This window comes from Salvelinus namaycush, chromosome 42, assembly GCF_016432855.1.
Source record: "Salvelinus namaycush isolate Seneca chromosome 42, SaNama_1.0, whole genome shotgun sequence".
Taxonomy (NCBI): Eukaryota; Metazoa; Chordata; class Actinopteri; order Salmoniformes; family Salmonidae; genus Salvelinus; species Salvelinus namaycush.
The window spans coordinates 1,687,005-1,709,768 of NC_052348.1; the positions used below are offsets into that span (position 1 = coordinate 1,687,005).

The 22,764-nt window shown below is 44.2% G+C and overlaps 1 protein-coding gene across 1 annotated transcript; it reads left to right on the forward strand.

The window, feature by feature from the left end:
• The first annotated feature begins 1,179 nt into the window (after positions 1-1,179).
• On the forward strand, positions 1,180-22,387 carry LOC120034969 (succinate--CoA ligase [ADP/GDP-forming] subunit alpha, mitochondrial-like). Its single transcript, XM_038981693.1, has 9 exons — positions 1,180-1,407; positions 4,579-4,679; positions 6,543-6,659; positions 6,806-7,018; positions 7,184-7,241; positions 8,062-8,145; positions 8,871-9,022; positions 15,928-16,116; positions 21,957-22,387. The coding sequence occupies exons 1-9, from the start codon at positions 1,374-1,376 to the stop codon at positions 21,981-21,983; spliced, it is 975 nt and encodes a 324-aa protein (XP_038837621.1). The 5' UTR covers positions 1,180-1,373; the 3' UTR covers positions 21,984-22,387.
• Positions 22,388-22,764: the final 377 nt, after the last annotated feature.

Below are 22,764 nucleotides of genomic sequence, written 5' to 3' on the forward strand. Positions count from 1 at the left end.
CTTGTCGCCCTCACCAGCGTTGTGATCTGACTGCAGTTTGGCGTCGTAACCGACTTCAGTGGGCAAATGCTCACCTTTGATGGCCACTGGCACGCTGGAGAAGTGTGCTCTTAACACAGTTTCAACTGTACCGGGCAGATGGCAGACAGCGTGTATGGCGTCGTGTGGGCGAGCGGTTTGCTGATGTCAACTTTGTGAACAGAGTGCCCCATGGTGGCAGTGGGGTTATGGTATGGGCAGGCTTAACCTACAGACAATGAACACATTTGCATTTTATTGATGGTAATTTGAATGCACAGAGATTCCTTGACGAGATTCTAAGGCCCATTGTTGTGCCATTCATCCACCGCCATCATCTCATGTTTCAGCATGATAATGCACAGCCCCATGTCTCAAGGATCTGTACACAGTTACTGGAAGCTGAAAAAAAAATCATATTTCTTCCATGTCCTGTATACTCACCAGACATGTCACCCATTGAGCATGTTGGGGATAGTCTGGATCAACGTGTACGACAGGGTGTTCCAGTTCCCGCCAATTTCCAGCGACTTCGTGCAGCCATTGAAGAGGAGTGGGACACGATTCCACAGACCACAATTAACAGCCTGATCAACTCTTATGCGAAGGAGATGTTTTGCGCTGCATGAGGCAAATGGTGGTAACACCCGATACTGACTGGTTTTCTGATCCACGCACCTACCTTTTAAAAAAATATATCTGTGACCAACAGATGCATCTCTGTATTCCCAGTCATGTTGTCCTCTGTAGCTCAGTTGGTAGAGCATGGTGCTTGCTATGCCAGGAGTGTGGGTTTGATTCCCACCCATACTTAAAATGTATGCATGCATGACTGTAAGTCGCATTGGATAAAAGTGTCTGCTAAATGGCTTATATTATGTGAAATCCATATATTAGGGCCTACTGAATTCATTTCAATTGATTTATATGAACTGTAACTCAGTAAAAATGTAGAAATTGTTTCATGTTTCTTTAATATTTTTGTTCAGTGTAAGAATCACATTTCCATAGCAGGTTTTACCCTTCGGGTTGGGCATAACACGCACTTTAGTGTTTGTGGCATGCAAGCCTCATCCGAGTGGTTGATGAAAGTGTGAACTACACTTTCCAGAATTCTTTGCTGTTTAAAGCCAACCTTGAATCTTTGCCTGGAGAAATGTCCATCTCACTGGTTGTACTATTTTTGTCAGCGACTTAAATAATAGGTATAATAACAATATATCGAATTGGTATCTCGGTTGAACAAGTTCAAAAACGTTTGCAGGACGTTTTATTAGTTGGGCATATTTATAGTCAGCCCTTTGCCTTTCACGTGTAGGTCCGTAGCCTCCCGTGTCATTGGTGAATGACCGAAGATGTCGAATTGTAGGTTGTTTGCCCGGCTGCTCTGTAAGTATAACAACACATGTGTTCTCCTCAAAACTCTTTAAACTGTTTAGGTTCTGCTAAATTAAGTGCTTCACGGAGCACGTTTTGCACGGAATTTGGGGTTTCTTGCTCACAGGGTAGCCATGGCAAGCAACGCAAGGGCCTCTATTACTGGCTAACTGTTTTAGCATGTTGATAGATAGCGCATCAATTTCCAGGCCACACAGTCCGAACTACTGAACTTTGACCGTGCTTGTCCTTTAAGCTTTATATTTAGCGTGTCAATTCTATAAATGAGATTAGGACATATAGTTAGCTATACTGTAACGTAACTGTCATGTAGCTGGCACTTGGTAAGCTAATGCTACCTAACGTTACTCCCCCATTGTATTGTACGTTGCAAACAGCTACCGTTAGTAAAGCTTTCAATTTGTGATTTTATAACGTTATCTCTTTATATGGAAGTAGCTACAGGGTGTTGGTTGCAGTGTTGGGGTAAACTATAGTACTAACGTTAGTATTCTGAAAAGAGTTAACCAAGCTACAAATTACTTCACTGAAAGAAGCATAGCTTTAGTGTACCTTCATTTAAGAAATGGTTTACTTAACTAAAGTTACTTTGAAAAAGTTGTACACTACACCCAAACTGCATCGTGAAAAAAATTCTCATATGAAATCTCAAATGTCAGACTACAAATTGCAAGGACAGATCACTTTGGGAAATGTGTGATTTAGCCTATTAAACACAAACGATGTTTTAAAGTGAGAAGTAGGCAGGTCTGATGCAGTGATGCCGAAAAAGAAAGGAAATGATTGCCTACTTAACCCATTTAATTAGATGTTCAGGAGTCTTATGGCTTGGGGGTAGAAGCTGTTTAGAAGTACTCTGAAAATAGTTAACCAAGCTACCAGTTACTTCACTGAAAGAAGCATATCTTTAGTGTACCTTAATTTTAAGAAATTGTTCACTTAACTAAAGTTACTTGGTATAGAGGTCCTGGACAGCAGGAAGCTTGGCCCCAGTGATGTACTGGGCCGTAGGCACTACCCTCTGTACCGTCTTGCGGTCGGAGGCCGAGCACTTGCCATACCAGGCAGTGATGCAACCCGTCAGGATGCTCTCAATGGTGCAGCTGTTGAGGACCCATGCCAAATCTGTTCAGTCTCCTGAGTGGGAATAGGTTTTGTCGTGCCCTCTTCACGACTGTGTTGGTGTGCTTGGACCATGTTAGTTAGTTGATGTGGACACCAAGGAACTTGAAGCTCTCAACCCGCTCCACTATAGCCCTGCGATGTTAATGGGGGCCTGTTTGGCTGCCTTTTCCTGTAGTCCACGCTCAGCTCCTTTGTCTTGCTCACATTGAGGGAGAGGTTGTTGACCTGGCACCACAGCCAGGTATCTGACCTCCTCCCTATAGGCTGTCTCATAATTGTCAGTGATCAGGCCTACCACTGTTGTGTCGTCAGCAAACGTAATGATGGTGTTGGAGTCGAGTTTGGCCATGCAGTCGTGGGTGAACAGGGAGTACAGGAGTGGACTAAGCACACACCCCTGAGTGGCGCCAGTGTTGAGGATCAGCGTAGCAGATGTGTTGTTGCCTACCCTTACCACCTGGGGGCGGCCCATCATGAAGTCCAGGATCCAGTTGCAGAGTGAGGTGTTTAGTCCCAGGGTCCTTAGCTTAGTGATGAGCTTCGTGGGCACTATGGTGTTGAACGCTGAGCTGTAGTCAATGAATAGCAATCTCACATAGGTGTTCCTTTTGTCCAGGTGTGGAAGGGAAGTGTTGAGTGCAATAGAGATTGCGTCATCTGTGGATCTGTTGGGGCGGTATGCAATTTGGAGTGGGTCTAGGGTATCCGGGAGGATGCTGTTGATGTGAGCCATGACCAGCCTTTCAAAGCACTTCATGGCTACAGATGTGAGTGCTACAGGGCGGTAATCATTTAGGCAGGTTACCTTTGCTTCCTTGGGCCCAGGGACTATGGTGGTCTGCTTGAAACTTGTAGGTATTACAGACTCGGTCAGGGAGAGGTTGAAAATGTCAGTGAAGACACTTGAAAGTTGGTCCATGCATGCTTTGAGTACACGTCCTGGTAATCTGTCTGGCCCTGCGGCTTTGTGAATGTTGACCTGTTAAAGGTCTTGCTCACATCGGCTACCGAGAGTGTTTCAACAGTCGTCCATCACAGCTGGTGCTCTCATGCATGCTTCAGTGTTGTTTGCCTCGAAGCAAGCATAAAAGGCATGTAGCTCGTCTGGTAGGCTCGCATCACTGGGCCACTCGCAGCTGGGTTTCCCTTTGTAGTCTGTAACAGTTTTCAAGCCCTGCCACATCCGATGAGCATCAGAGCCGGTGTAGTAGGATTCAATCTTACTCCTGTATTGACACTTTGTTGCCCTCTGTTCTAGCAAGCCTACATGGCCAAATAGCAGAATTGATTTTTTCCCCCCAGTTTTATTCAGAATCTCACATGTCTGTAGATTACACATTCATGGTCATTTGTTTCTTTCCCCTTATTTATTACCGGCCTTTTGTGAAATAATACTCTCACCATGACTGCCATACAGAACTGCACATACTAATGCCATTCATAGGCTTATCTTGGCGGGTTGGAGCGTTGGGCCAGTAACCGAAAGGTTGCTGGATCGAGTCCCCGAGCTGACAAGATTTTTAAAAATCTGTCTTTCTGCCCCAGAGCAAGGCTGTTAACCCAGGCGCCGATGACGTGGATGTTGATTAAGGCAGTCCCCCGCACCTCTCTGATTGAGGGGTTGGGTTAAATGCAGAGGACACGTTTCAGCTGAATGCATTCCGTTGTACAACTGACTAGGTGTCCCCCTTTCCCTTCCTTTCAATTTCAATCATGAGGGAATAGGCACAATGGGTAGCAAAAACTCGTTATCCAAGCGTAGTGGTCTACATAGTGTATGTGTGTTTTACTTCTGACAGTTTCTACCGTGTGCTGTAGGTTTTGGAACATAGCCTCTGGGCCTACCTTCAGGTCCGTTTTAATTGGATTTAAACTAATTAGAGGAACATCATGTGACAACAGCTCAGGCAACAACGCTGGACTATGTCTCTTAGATGGCAATCCTTTCCATCATGATGTGACATTGACAATAGTGTTTTTTTGGAAATGTCACCTGTGTGCGGTCTCACTTTCCTCTCCTTCTGCCTCCATTTGCAGTGCAGCAAAATGGGGTAAGGAACTGTTATACTGCTTCAAGGAAGCACCTCTACATTGACAAAGACACCAAGGTCATTTGCCAAGGCTTCACAGGGAAGCAGGTGTGTATGCTACACAACACCCGGCCGACACTGGCTGCTTTCTGCATTCAACTGGGTTGTATTCATTACGGCACTCAAAGGAAATCTTAACTTCTGCAACTGAAATGATCGAAAATGTGCGTTTCCTATTGGACAAGTCCAGGTAGTCCCTCCCTGTTTCAGTCCGCGTTCATCCGTTTGGTGCCAAATGAACACAACCCTGATTGGGTTATTGTTTCACTGTCAACAGACATTGTTGACGATCTGCCTGTGCAGAGTCAAAACAGCTCAATAATCTTCCCAAAACATTAATTGACAGTTGCCAGAGGAGCATGTAGGCCTAGAGATTTAAAAATAACCAGCTGTATCCACTAGCTAAGGATCTGAATTTGCGATGTGTTTACATTGAGTAAAAAAATTATAATAATTAAGCAGCAAACAGTAGCTAGCTATCTGCAACTGACCACCTTATCCACAGACAACGAGTGGTCGTTAAATGACCGCATAATCTTGTTCCACAATATTGCCTTGGATGAGGATGGAAGGTCTCTGTAATTGTCTGTCAAAGTCGAAAGAAGAGTATCGGCGTCATTGTCCAACAAGCGAACATCTCTCTCTTCTTTCACCTTGTAGGTTAATACCCGTCCCCCCCTCCTTTCCAACAACTCTTCGACTTAATATAGTGTTATTAAATGTAGTTCTTCTAATGAACACTCATGCTAATTTGAAAGGGCTGAGCAATGACTCAAGTGTCGCTGCTGCTGCACACCGACTGTCCTCTATGGTTTGCTTATCAAGCCATATACTTAGGACCGCCATCACCGGGGGAAAGAGCAAAGTGAGCAGACGGTGCACGTTGCGTTATAAATGAACAGAGGAAGAAAAAGATGAGTCTGGTGAATGGAAGAAATATTGAAATTAAAAGATATCTGCGTTGCGTGGGAAAAAAATAGCTGGCTCAGTCTTTTCTTTCTCTTTACTGCTGGTAATTATAGTTTTAACATTAGGGTCATTGATTTGGACGTGTCGTAGTTGGCCCTCGTAGCCACTTATCTATAGCGTTTCTTAACAGCCTTTGTAATTATTAACTGAGAAGGCTGATGGAACTTGACAGGTTGAATATTCATAATATTACAACACATTATTGGACTCAATGCCCCTTGAAAAAGTAAAGGTGGGACTGTGAGTGATTTTATTTTTTTATTGATGACCTTAAGAAATACAGAGACATGATGCCATTTGATTATGGTCATTTAGTGTGCCTGGGTTGAATTTAAACTGATTGAATGTGATGCCAACCTAAGCCCCTTTCACTTACAGGTGAATCCTAACTTTCACTTAAGTTGAATTTTCACTTAGTTGTGCATTTAGGTCAATGGGATACTAAGTGACAGACACCGTAAAATACCTGAATATCATACACCAAATCTCCTCTCTGAGACCCCCATTCACATAGTCATTGATGTACCTAGTCTAAATATGCTGGTGGTGTCTGTGTGCCCTTCCATGTCAGCTTGATTCCCATGCCCCCTCCCTCTGCGGACACCGGACACCATTCTGCCCAGTTGATTAATGGTGGATGGCAGGCCTGTTCTCCTCATTCCACGCTACCTGGCTTTAATGATACCTCAATGTTGGCGGTTGGCGCCGCCAGTGACTGGGACAATTCCCCTCTCCATCCATCACACACTGTCAGCTGCTCCCTCCCTCCCCTTTCCCCTTGGCCCTAACCCTTTGAACTGAAGGAACTTCACAATATTGCTTCCATCTTACAGATCTGCAATCAAACATTGAAGCGGGCTAAGGTCAAGAGAAACGACTGGGTGAATTGGTATTGGGACTAGCGGATTCTCTCTGACTCTTCCTCCTTCTCTCCCCCTCTAGGGGACGTTTCACAGTCAGCAGGCAATCGACTATGGCTCCCGGCTAGTCGGTGGCGTGTCCCCCGGCAAGGGGGGGAGGACACACCTCGGCGTGCCCGTCTTCAACTCTGTCAAGGAGGTTAAATGTGTTCCACTATTTCTTGTGTCTCTGGTCAGCCCTTATTCAGCCCTAAATGTGAACTGGTTCTGAACTGGTTAAGAAATGGTTAAATACATACATTGATGAATAGCAAGCCCTAAATTCACCATGTCCCACACCTCCAGGCGAGAGAGGGCACCGGGGCCGAGGCCACAGTGATCTACGTGCCCCCTCCGTTCGCGGGTGCCGCCATCATCGAGGCCATCGACGCTGGCATGCCCCTGGTGGTGTGCATCACAGAGGGCATCCCCCAGCAGGACATGGTCAAGGTCAAACACAAGCTGTTGTGCCAGAGCACCACGCGCCTCATCGGCCCCAACTGCCCCGGCGTTATTAATGTAAGAATACTCATACACACTGGTATGCAGTACACACACAAGCTGCTGCGCCAGGGCGCTACCTGCCTCATTGGCCGCAACTGCTTTAGAGTGGTCAACGTAAGAGGCTAGAACACACACACACACACTCTCTTGGTGCTAACTCTGTGTTTTCCTATTTTGCAGCCGGGAGAATGCAAGATCGGGATCATGCCGGGCCACATTCACAAGAAAGGGAGGATTGGTGAGATATTTTTGAATCATTGAATAAAATCTGCTTTTACTTGGCAGCTGTGTCATAATGCTGACAGACCGACATCTTGTTCTGTGTGATGGAAAGTTAACAGTAGGTTAGAGATCCTACAATACTTGCTTCAGTCTCCAAAATTACGTGCGTGCAGTTGAATCGTGAGAGGGAGAAAGGACCTCTGCCTATGTGGCTATCAACCCTAGTCGCTCAGCGAGCGACCAAGCAGTTTCTTTTCTTCACTGTCTCGCAGCAGACAATTTGATAAGATGTCAGTGCTACAGCCCTGTAGGCAGCAGAAACGGCCATAGCAAATGTTCCTCCAGGTGCATTGGAGGCTGATGGGAGGAGCTATAGGAGGACGGGCTCATTGTAATGTCTGTCTGGAATGGAATAAATGGAACGGTGTCAACATTCCAGTCATTACAATGAGCCTGTCCTCCTATAGCTCCTCCCACCAACCTCCACTGGTGTAGTGACTGCTGGGGAGCTGCATCGCTGCACAGACATCCTAAACCTCTTGCTTCTCATGCGAAGGCATACAGTGTCTGCGTCCCCAATGGTACCCTATTCACTATAGTCCCTGGGGCTCCAGTCAAAAGTAGGAAATATGGTGCAATTTGGGCTGCACCCATACAGTATAAATACAGGTCCTTTCCAATATTTAAAAATGCATCCTTCCTCCTTACCTCTCTAGAAGAAGGAATGATGCATGTTAAGAGAATTGGAACTTGTCCTCAGTCTCTCCTTATCTACTGACAGGAAAGGGAACTGTGTTGCTTAAGGTTGTGAAATATATATATTTTTTTTCCTTCAGGCATTGTCTCTAGGTCGGGAACTCTCACATATGAAGCTGTTCACCAGACTTCACAAGTTGGCCTGGGACAGTCTCTCTGCATCGGTACGTGGGAATGAACGTTATCATATACACATACTGCAAATGTATAGACCAGGGATGAGCACCTTTGATGGGGGGTGGGGGCCACTAAAACCTCTGAACTGATCATGAGGGGCCTCCGATTATGAGGGGCCTCAGTGGCTTTGTGTACACACCCATGCAGTCAAAGCCAGCCCTAGCCTTTTTGAGAGCCCTAAGGAAAATTTCAAACAACACAATTTCACTAAATGAAATGGTTTTCTCCCCTCTTGACGGCAGAGAGAAAAATCAGAAGTTTTAGGGTAATTTCATGCAATTCTACACTTTGCCATGGGGCAGAGAGATGTTTCTGTGGGCCTACAAAAAGGGCAGCCAGTTGCCCATCCCTGGTATAGACAAAATACAGTGCCTTCGGAAAGAATTAAGACCCCTTGACTTTTTCCACATTTTTTTACATTACAGCCTAATTCTAAAATTGATTAAATTTTTTTTTTTTTTTTTTTTATCAATCTACACACAATACACCATAATGACACATTTACAAAGAATTCAGACCCTTTACTCAGTACATTGTTACAGAACCTTTGGCAACGATTACAGCATCAACCATAACACTTTCTTAGTCACATATAGAAAATCAATTCAACCTAAAAGATAAAGTACATTGTACTCTATGCCTTCGGTCACATCTGACATCCATCTTATGGATATAAGCAGCGTAACAGTGTTTTCTAATGGTTTTTGTTCAGGCATTGGCGGGGACCCCTTCAACGGGACAGACTTCATTGACTGCCTAGAGGTGTTCCTGCAGGACCCTAAGACGGAGGGCATCATCTTGATCGGAGAGATCGGAGGCAACGCCGAGGAGAACGCTGCCGATTACCTCAAACAGCACAACTCTGTAAGAGGAGACACACACACGTTAAACATGCTACCAGACTGTTAACACTTTGTCAATGGTCCACCAGTACTTTTGTGACTCATCCAGACCCTTTTTGAAAGATGAGTGTAGTTCTGGCAGGTACTCCCTTTCATCTCTTTGATTCCGACGACCCCCTCGGGAAGTCCCACTCCGAGCCCCCAGGTCCAAAACGTGTGCGTGGGTAGGTGGACACGTTTCACTATACTTGTGAGTACCAGAAGTGCTCACAAGAATGGTAAACTAACTAAAATACAGAGAAGTGAGGACATTTTGCCGGTCCTTTACTTGTAAAAAGGCAATTTCAAGGTTAGAATTAGGGTTGGGGGTTAGGGAAAATAGGATTTTGAATGGGAGTCATTTGTTGGTCCCCAAAAGTCCTCAAGTATAGTAAGACATACTGTGTGTGTGTTCTCACCTGCTAATGGATATTGGGATTCTGGACAGGCTGAGGGTGTGAGCTAGAGTGCATGTACTTCCAGTTAGGGTTCATGGTGCAGAATACAGCACACACCTTTGATTGACACACTTGTTCCAGGCAGGTGTGGGAGAGACTGATCTTTGGAGCATGGATGGTGAATTATGCAAGGCTTGAAAAGTTAAGTGCCTTTCAGCAACAGTTATTGCCAAGTGTGTGTTTTGCCCTCTAGATTTGTCAAGACACAGAATTTTGATTGAGAAAATTGATTTTTGTGAGGTGTGTGTACACACAAACACACAGAGGTTTCTCTGTCTGGTGTTCAGCAGCTGAAAATTAATTTGATGTGCTTTCAGCTGCCCTAATGCATGCAAATCTCTCACCACTTTCTGTCTCGGGAGAACAACTCTTTGGCTGAGGCCAAAATGACACCATATTTCCTAATGGCGTACATCTTTTGACCAGAGCCCTTTGGGCCCTCTCTCTCTCCCTTCTTCATGTACAAACCGGCTCAACCAATCACCCAAAGTGTTGACAACCAGAGACCAATGGCTCGTGACACCAACATGCATGAAAAGCCAATTTGAAAGTGACGGGTAGTTCTCTGAAAGTCGAGTATGTGTGTGTGTCGAGCATTGAACACCAGAGGCAGCAGTTTAACCAAAGCCTGAAATTGTTTTTCTGAGCTGCTGTTCTGTCAACGTTGAGAAACGGAAACACTGAATGCAAAGCCAGACCCAAAATGATGTTCCTCTCTTTAGTTTGACTCAGAATAATTCCATGCTTCAGACATGTTATTTTCTAGGGTTGCAAAATGTCAGTAGCTTTCCCGAAATGTACAGGTTTTTCAGAAAACTAATGTTATAACTAACTATAAGTTAACTTTATTTTTGCCTAATACATTATCTCTAGCTCAGGGCTACAGCTATGCATTTGGTTTGCTAGCGTGGCTAGATGGCAAGAGGACGATTCTTGGTTAGAGACAGTCAATCCCCTTATGGATCAAGATCCATGTTGCCTAAAAAAAATGCATACATTTATTTATTTAGAAATGGCACCCCCTGTGTGTACTTCCAGTAATACCGTATGGAAATCTGGATACCACACAACCCTAACACAAATACTAACTGTATTGAATTTCTGAATCTACAACAGGCACACAAATACATTTATTTTACACTAATTCGTCATAAGATCAGCTAGGCATATTTTCAACACATAAGGGAATCGTACATGAATAGTACAATACAATGACACTGTAGGGAATAGGGTGCCATTTGGGACACTTGCCGAAAAGTAGAATACAATATCACATTGGTATGCCCTTACCAGTATAGCTAGATATTTCAAAATGATCTCTTTCTCCACAGACTTATAGATCAGTTGGTGTAGCACTTGTGAGGCACAGCTGAGCATACATTTAAATAATGAGCTTTTTTTATTTTACTGTTCTGTCACGGTTCTTTTTAAGACAACTGGGGGGGGGGGGGGGTCAAATCATGACATCCGTGATCTTCAGATCGGAAAGTCAGAATTCGGGTATCTTTCTAGAGCTCTGGGTTGCGTGACTGTTCAAACCAATTTTGAAAGCACGGAAGTCTGAGATTTCCAAGTTCCCAGTTTTGAACACGGTATTAGTCTCAGCTGAAGGGAGGGATAAATCAGCAAAGGGTCCTCCTCTCACAGTCCCTGCTCTCCTTCCTTTCCTCCGGTGAGACTAATCAGAGAGGGGACACCATCTTCCACCCGATGGTGAAACTCAAGTCGCAATGCATCTGCCTCATGCACAAATTCATGTTGTTCCTATGAACAGAGAAAGTGAAATATTCCTCAATTAAAACAGATGAGATGAGCTGCTAATAATAATACAAATTTAGGGCTATTGATAGACTTGGTTACTCATTCATTGCAGCGTGAGTGGAAGTAGGGAGAAGTGCGTTTTATGTTTTGTAATGGTGTTGAATAGTGTGTTGACAGTGCTGAATAACTTAACTAAAATTCACTCATAATAACAGCAAGCTCTTTGCTGTATTCTTTGACAGTCTCACTCTGGTCATTGTTTTAAAATTTATGAAATCTCACGTAGGCTAGAATCAAACTTTGCTGTGGCCTGGGTTGTGGAAGCTGTAGGCATGATGATTTGAGACAAGTTAAATGGTTAAAAATGGGAACACTTTGCCTACCCGATGCACAAGGCTTCTGAATGAATGAACGCAAGAAATAAAAGCAAGCCTTTATCATTGGCCTTTCTACAGAAATGTTTGGTGATCGACTAGAAATACCTTGAAGATTGCGATCGACCGGTTGGTGACCACTTGTACACGATTTACGATTAGGGGATGAAGATCAAATTGGCGAGTTTGAGTCAAATCGGTCTTTATTAAAAGTGTTACACTTGACATAAAATATGCCCAACAAAACATGGATGTATAAAAATAGACAATCAACTGATTTACAAAAGAGGTGCCTTGAAAGGGAGATCTTTGCACCAAAAAGTTGCTCTGATGTTTTTAATTTTGCCGGGCTAGAATTAGTACACACTTTAGAGGTCATTGCATAGCCTACATAGTAAAACTATTCCTCTAACTCTGTGGCCTGCTTGCCAACCTGGTCTGTTTTAGTATACTGAACAAAAATATAAAGTCAACATGTAAAGTTTTGGTCCTATGTTTCATGAGCTGAAATAAAATGACTTTTTTTTTTGCACACATTTGTTTACATCCCTGTTGGTGACTGCTTATCCTTTTCCAGGATAATCCATCCACCTGACAGGGGTGGCATATCAAGACTCTGATTAAATAGCATGATCATTACACAGGTGCACCTTGTGCTAGGGACAATAAAAGGCCACTCTAAAATGTGTGGTTTTGTCACAACACAATGTTGTAAACGTTTTTTTTACCCCTTTTTCTCTCCAATTTCGTGATATCCAATTGGTCGTTAGTCTTGTTCCATCGCTGCAACTCCCGTACGGACTTGGGAGAGGCGACGGTCAAGAGCCATGTGTCCTCCAAAACATGACCCTGCCAAGCCGCACTGCTTCTTGACACACTGCTCGCTAAACACGGAAGCCAGCCTCACCAATGTGTCGGAGGAAATAACGTATACCTGGCGACCGTGTCAGCATGCACTGCCCGCCACAGGAGTCACTAGTCACGCGATTGGACAAGGGCATCCCTGCCGTCCAAACCCTCTCCTAACCCGGACGACGCTGGGCCAATTGTGCGCCGTCTCCCGGTCTCGGCCGGCTGCGACACAGCCCGGGAGGCAGATGTCTCAATTTTTGAGGGAGTGTGCTGTTGGCATGCTGACTGTACGAATGTCCACCAGAGCTGTTGCCAGAGAATTGAATGTACATTTTTCTACCATAAGCTGCCTCCAATGTTGTTTTAGAGAATTTGGCAGTACGTCCAACCGGCCACACAACCGCAGACCACGTGGAACCATGCCAGACCTCCACATCCGGCTTCTTCACCTGCAGGATCGTCTGAGACCAGCCACCCGGACAGCTTTTGAGTTTGATGGGTTTGAACAACCGAATGATTTCTGCACAAACTGCTGGAGAAGTGTGCTCTTCACAGATGAATCCCGTTTTCAACTGTACTGGGAAAATGGTGTTGTGTGGGCAAGCGGTTTACTGATGTCAACGTTGTGAACAGAGTGCACCATGGTGGGGTTATGGTATGGGCAGGCATAAACTACAGGTAACGAACACAATTGCATTTTGATGGTAAGTTGAATGCACAGAGATACGGTGATGAGATCCTGAGGCCCATTGTTGTGCCATTCATCTGCCGCCATCACCTCATGTTTCAGCATGATGCACAGCCCCATGTCGCAAAGATCTGTACACAATTTCTGGAAGCTGAAAAATGTCCCATTTCTTCAATGGCCTGCATACTCACTAGACATGTTACCCATTGAGCATGTTTGCGATGCTCTGGATCGACATGTACGACGGCGTGTTCCAGTTCCCGCCAACATCCAGCAACTTCGCTCAGCCATTGAAGAGCAGTGGGACAACATTCCACAGGCCACAATTAACAGCCTGATTAACTCTCTGCAAAGGAAATGTGTCGCACTGCATGAGGCATCTGTGACCAACCAATGCAGATCTGTTTTCCCAGTCATGTGAAATCCATAGGTTATGGCCTAATTTATTTCAATTGACTGATTTCCTTTATATGAACTGTAACTGTAAAATCTTTTGGAATTGTTGCATGTTGCATTTATATATTTTTTTAAAATATTTTTTTTACTTTTCTTTTTGAGACATCTACTTCTAAATCCCACCTAGTATTCTTCAGCCTCTCCATGCATTTGTAAAACTAAATCGCTACCTAAGACGTAACACCTTTTGGCCCATGCTTTCCAACGAGACAGAGTATTTGGCAGCTAACCCACGTGAACACAATGTATCCTTTTTCCTGTTATCCTCGACTCTTAGCCACTGCTCTCGCGCTCTCTCTCCTAGGTGCTTTACGCACAATGCAAAGCCCAAGCACAATGCATTCACTAACACACACCAATTGTCGTCTAGGAGGGCAGGTGAGTGATTTTAGAAAGCGGTGGGGCGTGTGTCGCGCACTCCATTCACATCTGGTGTGCGAATAGGGGGCCTCATCAATTTGTAATTGTCTGTTTGTCGTCTTAATTTGACAAGATTGAGGCTCTACCCCCAAGCATACAGCAAGGCTTCCCCCTTTCGAAACAACCCCTGCCTCCTTCACCCCTCCCGTGGGGGAACAAACTGAAGAAGAAGTAGGGAAACTACGTTCTCCTTCTCTTTAGTTCCATTATTAAAGTAATACATCTCTACGGTTAACAATATAGGACAAAGGCGGTGGGAACTTTCTGAAGGAAGATGAAGAATATTAGACTAATTACAGCCTGCCGTGTTTAGGTAGATTTTAAGAGTTGATTCCCACGGGGGTGGTTCGTTTGTCAGAGCTGTGAATTCATTAGGACGGGACAAGCGAGAGCCGGAACTGTAGTGTCTAGGGCCTAGCTAGAAGAACGGCATTGGGCCTGCATTCATAAAGTGTCTGAGTAAGTAGGAGTGCTGATCCAGGATCAGTTGTGCCTTGTTGATCATAATGAATACGATTGTGTGGACAATGGATGCTTTGTGAATAGAGATTCTAAAACAGACATGGCCATCCCTCCTCCTGGAGAGCTCCTGGGTGTTCAGGCTTTTGCTCCAGCCTTACTTCAGCTAGTCGAATCGGGTGTGGAACAAAAGCCTGCAGGAAGGTCAGTCTTTAGGAAAAGGCATGGCCACCCTCGTTCTGACCCATTTAGAGGAAAAAATGTTGGGCCACCTTACAAGGGAACATTCACCTCGACTAATTAGTATCCTCCCGGTACCTTTTTTCCCTTGATTGCAGTCATATTCCCCCGTTTAGTGAACATTTTTGTTTCGGAGCCATCTCTTGTTAATATTGTACATTGTTACTCAGGTTTTAAAAAACATTTTTAAAATTCATTTTCTTGGCCGAGAGACGAGCGGATTGGCTCGTCTCTCGGCCATAAACAATTATCCAGTGTCTTCAAGCATGTTGAAATGATTAGCGGTCGTCAGGCAGTCTTGCTGTACATACCTGCCAGTTTCAGTAGGGTTCCATTTAGAAACATGTGCTGAAATGGTAGAAGGGAAGTAAAGACTTAAGCAGGAGGACCACCTTTCCTGGCTTGTCGGCCAGTTTGTTCTACACGCCGTGTTAACTCTCAACTGAAGGAGAGGGTATGAGGGAGAGAAAGATGGAGGGAGAGCCTTATCACAAGGCAAGTACCTGAGAAGTAGTGTCTGAAGAGAGGCCTGGATTGTGTTCATTTGGCCAAAAAAATTACTGAAATTAGGTAGCTACTACAGTACCTGGTCTAATAGGGAAAACACATTTTCGCTACCCAATTCGAAAAGTTTTTCTAAGCATGCCCTAATGAACAAGCCCATCTTTCATCCCCAATACAATGTAATTCCTGAGTGTGAAATATTAGCTCTCTCTCCCCTCCCGCCAGCGTTGGAAGACGATCACAACTGTTGAATTTAGCCATCCATCAGGACGAGCTGAGCGGACAGGGCCAGAGCTAATCAGTGTCCGCGTGACTAATTACCTGCTTCTGCGAGAATGAGATCATATGGAATGGCAGGGAGGGGAGGGGTGGTGGAGGGTGTGTATCTGCCCATGCAATTAAATGGTCTCATTGACTCTTTCACACACATCTGGACAGAGCATGTAATGTAGTATTGGCATGAATGTGAATATAACATTTACTATACACTACCAGCCTTTTTTAAAATAATAAAATAAGATGGTTCTAAGAATACTTATTTAAGATAGGAATAGGAAGACGCTGTCTTTGTTTTGGAACGTCTGCTCTGTTATTTGTCTGAGAATACAAGTATGACTGAGGCTGTCTCCTTCTCAATCTCCCCCTCCATCCTTTCCCCTTCAATCCACCCCCCCAGGGAGCGAATGCCAAGCCCGTGGTGTCTTTCATCGCTGGGCTCACTGCCCCGCCGGGCCGAAGGATGGGTCACGCCGGTGCCATCATCGCAGGGGGCAAAGGTGGAGCCAAAGAGAAGATTGCTGCCCTACAGCAGGCGGGCGTTGTGGTCAGCATGTCCCCGGCCCAACTGGGCAGCACCATGTTCAAGGTGAGACTAGAGAGATGTATTAAAGAGCTAATCTATCTTTACCATGGCTCGAGCCCTCTAGCCAGCTCTATGGGTCAGACCCGTAGCGATAGAACATTTGTCTGTCATTCAGTGGCAAAAGGGTTACTTTAGTCGCTTTAGTCCCACATCCCAACTTTGCCTCTTCCCTCAAATATACCAAAAACAATCTCGACCAGGGTTGCAAAGGGTCGGAAACTTTCCCGTAAATTTCTGGAATTCTTCATGACATTTTCCATGGGAAGTTAAGCCTGGGAATTTGGGGGATTTTGCTTAAATTCATCAAAGTTAGCTTATAACAGTGAACCTTTTTAATTGTGTGATACACAAGGCAATTCTAGGTCTTGTGGCATATTTTGGTTAAACTATCCCCAATTCAATGGAATTGCAACCCTCTGCATGCACAGTGCACTCTTCCATCACATGCACAGCTGATTCTTGATCTGATCTTGCACACTGAGATGCTATTGAGCCCACACTACGACACTGTCTGAGCCAAGGACTACATGCTTTCTGGTAACTTTTGATTACAATACTGCGTGGGGTGAATATATTTGATATGACAATTTTTTTGTTAACTAGTAAATAGTAGCCTACACCAAAGTGTTTAAATAATTTCTAACTTGTTAACAATTTCTGCTAGTTAGTTTTTGCTACCATGTGGGTTTTAGCTTGCTTGAGCCTGCTAACTGAGGAGTGTTAATTCACCTGTTTCCATACATGTTTCATTTTTAAACAACTCCTTTGTAAGATAAATAGTTAAGCAGTTAGATAAAACAGTTAGATAAAACATTTATCTGTACATGAAATTGTATTTGTTTTTATTTTTACTCATTTTTTCCTAATCTTTAATGGAAAATGCCACAGGCACTATCTGATGTGTGGATACATTTCACTGCAGCTAATGTAGAAGGAAAAGCTGTGTACATTTGCAAATACTGTACCAAATCCAATGTGAAGAATGCAACAAAGATGCAGACTCATCAGGCCAAGTGCATAAAGTTCCCTCAGCGTTCACAACAAGCAACCTCTGACAAAAGTCCCTCTACTTCTATTCGAGGTGAAAATTATGAATCAGACACCTTATCAATAGCAACAACTCATGGTCCTGCTGGAATCAGAAGTTTTTATTTGACTCAATGGAAGAACATAGTCAGAGAAATGCTTATGAATGTCTTACTCGAGCTGTGTATGCAACTGGTTCACCTCTGATGCTCACAGGCAATGTGTATTGGAAGAGATTTCTGAATGTTCTTTGCCCAGCATACACCCCTCCAACCAGACATGCTTTATCTACTCATTTGCTGGAGTTCAAGTGAAAGCAGTCTGTATTTCAATCATCTCTGATGGGTGGTCGAATGTTCGTGGGAATGGAATAATTAACTACATAATCTCCACCCCTCAACCAGTATTCTACAAGAGCACAGACACGAGGGACAACGGTCTCTACATTGCAGATGAGCTGAAGGCAGTCATCAATGACCTTGGACCACAGAAGATATTTGCACTGGTGACAGACAAAGCTGCGAACATGAAGGGTGCTTGGTCTAAAGTGGAGGAGTCCTACCCTCACATCACACACATTGGCTGTGCTGCTCATGCTTTGAATCTGCTCCTCAAGGACATCATGGCACTGAAAACAATGGATACACTCTACAAGAGAGCCAAGGAAATGGTTAGGTATGTGACGGTATATAGCAGCAATCTACCTCACCAAGCAAAGTGAGAAGAATAAGAGCACCACATTGAAGCTGCCCAGCAACACCCGTTGGGGTGGTGTTGTCATCATGTTTGATAGTCTCCTGGAGGGGAAGGAGTCTCCAAGAAATGGCCATATCACAGTCTGCCAATATGGACAGCCCCATCAAGAGGATCTGGATTATGTATTTTGGGAGAGCGTGGTAAGCAGCCTGAAACTCCTGAAACCTATTGCAGTAGCCATTGCACAGATTGAGGGAGACAATGCCATCCTGTCTGATGTTCAGACTCAGCTTGCAGATGGAAGAGAAGAAATCCATACTGCCCACTTCACTGTTGCTCCAAACAGAGGAAACTGCAGTTCTAAAATACATCAAAAAGCGTGAAGACGTCTGCCTGAAGCCCATACACTTCGCAGTGTACATATTGGACCCCAAGTATGCTGGCAAGAGCATCCTGTCTGGTGCAGAGATCAACGAGGCCTATGGTGTCATCACTACCGTGTCTCACCACCTTGGCTTGGATGAGGGCAAGGTTCTTGGCAGTCTGGCGAAGTACACTTCCAAGCAAGGGCTTTGGGATGGAGATGCAATATGGTAGTCGTGCCAACATATCTCATCAGCCACCTGGTGGAAGGGACTTTGTGGATCTGAGGCTCTTTCCCCTGTTGCTTCCATCCTCCTCCAAATCCCACCAACATCAGCCGCCTCAGAGCGCAACTGGTCCTTGTTTGGGAACACACACCAAAGCACGCAACAGGCTGACCAATACAATGGTTGAAAAATTGGTGGCCATCCGGGCAAATTGTATGCTTTTTGAGCCTGACAATGAGCCATCCTCAACAAGGTTGGAAAGTGACAGTGAGGATGAGGCTTCAGTCTAATGTTCAGAGGTGGACATTGAGGAGGTCCAGGGAGAAGACATGGAAGCCTGAGAGGAAGACAACCAGAGCTTTAGTTTCTAGACTATCATTTTACAGATGTATGTTGAAAACATTTTTGGGAGATGCGATGGATCATTGGGGATCATTCAATATTCCTTTTCTTTTGTTGATTCCTGAACTCATTTAATTAAAGTTCAATTCATAACTAAATGATTTTATTTCTATTGGAAGGATTTAATCATTTGCAATGATGTCTACTCATGATAAGGTAAAAAGGTTTATGTTTCTGTCTCCATGTGATACGGTGTGTGTGTATATATATCAAATGCAAAAAAAATCTACATTTAAATGGTATTAATATTCATTTGTATATATTCCATGTTAATTCCTACAAAGTTTCCTCTGAATATTCCCCAAAATGTGCAACCCTAATCTCGACATACAAAAGTAGAAAAAAAAACTATGAACTTAGAGTAAACCTTTTTTCTACTTGAGTGTATGTTGATGTTTTCAGTGTTTGGGTTCGTTAACAAGTAAGGTTGTGGGACTTGAGATTGCACTTTTTTAATAGGTAATAAACAAAAAGGCAACAGTGAGGGGAAATTAATAACCATGGCTGTTGATGCCGGGGCGGGCAACTTTGCTACGCTGCTGCTGCCTATAATGCAATTTATCACCGGAGGAAGCCGGTTTTAACAAGACGTATAAAAAGTTCAAGCGTGTATTACACCCATTCATCTTATTCTTTCATTACGGGCGAGCGCAGGATGGCAAACCCAAACACCCAGGTATTGATTTGCGCGGTGGTGGCACTGTTTTGCTTTAATTCAGAATCATTGCGCGTAATGAAGAACTATTTCCAGGCCTGTTAATTTCCCAGCCATTTTGTGTTCATACGTCTCTGTTAACCTCATTGGCGGCTGCTGTAATCGGCGTGATAATACACACGACACAACAGAGCAAACAAGCAAAGTAGTGCCCGACGGGGGTGTTAATTTGGTTTGGTTTAACATGCTCAGCTCTCAGTACAGTACAATGCCCAACTCTCTAGTGTTTTGTTTGTGCTTGTCAGTGAAGCTCTCCTTGTGTCCACACCTAGATTCAAGTATTTGTTTTCTTTCAAATACTGTAAATGCGCTAGATTAAACTTGCATGTCACCGATAGAATAGTCCCAAAAGTGCAAACTCCACCCACCTAGCATTCCAGGCAGACTGTGTCAAGCCCACATAAACCTCTATAGTCACCTATGTGTGCTTACTCTCTCCGTTTTTCACTCTTTCTCATGGCCTCCCTTGACAAAATGTCCCTGTAGCACACCAGCACTCTTCATCTCTCCTCTCCATCCTCCTGAGCTCATCTCTCATCTTGCTCCACCTCTCCCCTTCTTTGGGTCTTGAGCACCTTTGACACTCCCCTCCTGGCTGTTTGTCACACACAAGGACGATCGCATCTCTCGCTGTCTTTCTCTCTCTCCTGTTCCTCTTACTCTACAACACCTTTCGTTTACCGGCTGTATCACAACCGGCTGTGATTTGGAGTCCCATAGGGCGGCGCACAATTGGCCCAGCGTCATATTGTAAATAAGAATTTGTTCTTAACTGACTTGCCTCGTTAAAGGTTCAATATAAAATAATGTTTTTAAGTAGTTTTCCCTCTGCCTAAATACATATCTCAAGCAAGCACTATTTCTCCCTCTGTCCTTGCCCTCTTCAAATCAAATTTGGAGAGAGCAAACAACCGGTTTAGACTAACATTGAAACGCTTAGTTACACATCCTTCCCAACAATGCATTAAAATATATATATAATAAAATAATAACACGAGGAATAAATACACAATGAGTAACGATAACTTGGCTATATACACGGGGTACCGAGTTGAGGAATGAGGTAATTGAGGTAGATATGTACATATAGGTATGGATGAATTGACTAGGCAACAGGATAGGTAATAAACAACAGCAGCGTATGTGATGAGTCAAAAGCATTTAGTGCAAAAAGGGTCAATACAGATAGTCCGGGTAGCTATTATTGGTAAACTATTTAGCAGTCTTATGGCTTGGGGGTAGAAGCTGGTCAGGGTCCTATTGGTTCCATACCTGGTGCATCGGTGCTTGCCGTGCGGTAGCAGAGAGAATAGTCTCGATCATTCTCCCTCTGGACTATGAGTGGACCTTGTGCCACCTTCCACCCTTCTCCCTCCTTCCATCCATCAGAGTGCCTGAAGCCTCGTGGCCACCATGTCAGCACTCCCGTCAGAAGCCCTAACACAGCCCCGCTCATCCCCCGGTCTCTTTCTCCTTCCCCCTCTTCCCTCTCCTCTATCTTTCCCTCTCTCAGAAAGTCAAGGGCCCGGTCTTGATCGGCGCGTACAGATACACTTAATCCACCCCGCTTGAGACTGAAGGGCGTCTTCCCTTAACACTCCTGAGTATTACATTAGATAACACAAGCACACCCTGGCGGGTTGCTCTTGCACTTTGTCAAAGTTGAGGCGTTGAGGCGAAGTAGACGTTTTCAACCACTTGGTGGCAGTAGACATTCAGGTATTTTGGAAGTAAGGCATTTTCCAGTGGGCAACATCATGCATTTGTGTTGCAGACCTGATAAATGACATATGCATAAAGGAAGCTTTTTCCTCTGTGGCATGGGGAAATTGTAGGAGGAAGGGAAGGAGAGTGTTTGTTTTATCATCCTTCCTCTGCTGATATTTAATAAATGGTGTATGTAAATGGCGACATCCCATCCGTAATGTTCTCCGTGCTTTTACATCTTATTATTTTCACTGTCGTATAATATGACTATGGATTTTGATGCTTTGGTGTGAAAATACATGTTTTCTGTGTCTGGACTATTCCACACTGAACATGAACCTTGCATAGCCTTATTCGGTTTGTACGGTATTTATCTTTGCATCCAAAATAACGATTTTGAGTGTTATTCGTCTGTGTCTCCTTCATGAATCCCTGACGAGATAAATGTATTGTCTACATCCCAAATGGCACTCATAGTCCACAACTTTTGACCAGAGTCCTGTGTAGGGATTGGGGGTGCCATTTGGGACGAAGACACCCACCTCCCCAGGAAGAAAGTGCCTTGTCAGGGTCTACTAGCACCCCTCCATCCCATACCCCCTGTAGCTTCCAGATGTAAACAAACTGTGAATCCACATGAATAAATAATGATTTCCTCACCTTCCCCCTGTTTCCCCCTCCTGTTTGTTCTGTCCCCCCCTCCGCAGGAGTTTGAGAAGAGGAAGATGTTGTAAACGGGGAAAGGCAACATCCCCCCCCCCCCATCTCCCTGACTGAAGCCCCTACTACCATACACACACTCACTACGCAGTGTTAAGATGTTTTTGATTTCAGCTATGAATTCATACCTTTACACGAGAGTAAATATATCAGTATATCTTGATGGCGTCTTTTAAATATGTGATACCATGCTTGTTATAGACTTAAGTAAAAGTGTCTTTTAGAAGACAGTTATTGGCATCCGTTATGGTAGATTCTGATGTGTTTAGTTTGACTAGAGGGATGCCAAGGTAACCGAGGTGATCTGGTTCCTGTGTTGTCTTTCTACTACCACACTCTCCTACTGTAACCAAGTATTCCATCAAAATGTCTGTTCTCACTGGCTATACACCTGAATAAGAAAATATCTCAAACACTGTTGGTTGTGGGCTCATTTTTATGTTTGTCTCGCTCTCTTTTGCACGCACACACAGGTTGGCATGACGGTGTGAAAGCGTTATCACGCGGTGGTATTATTGGGTGCATATGAGGTATGGTTCTGTTAAGTTTTACAGTGTAATAGCATTAAAAACAATCTGTTTGGAAATGGTATGTAATACTAGACTTTATTTGGAAGATGTGTTTTTCTTTTCCAATTTGAAAAGGTCTCCACTGAACTAAATTCATCCAATCACACTCCCCCGTCATGCAGTGTCACTTCCTGGCGAGGCCAATTAGGAGGCAGGATATACAATCCAGGGATTTAATTAGCTATAATCGAGCTAACATGTCACCCATTAAGGGATTTGCATTTGC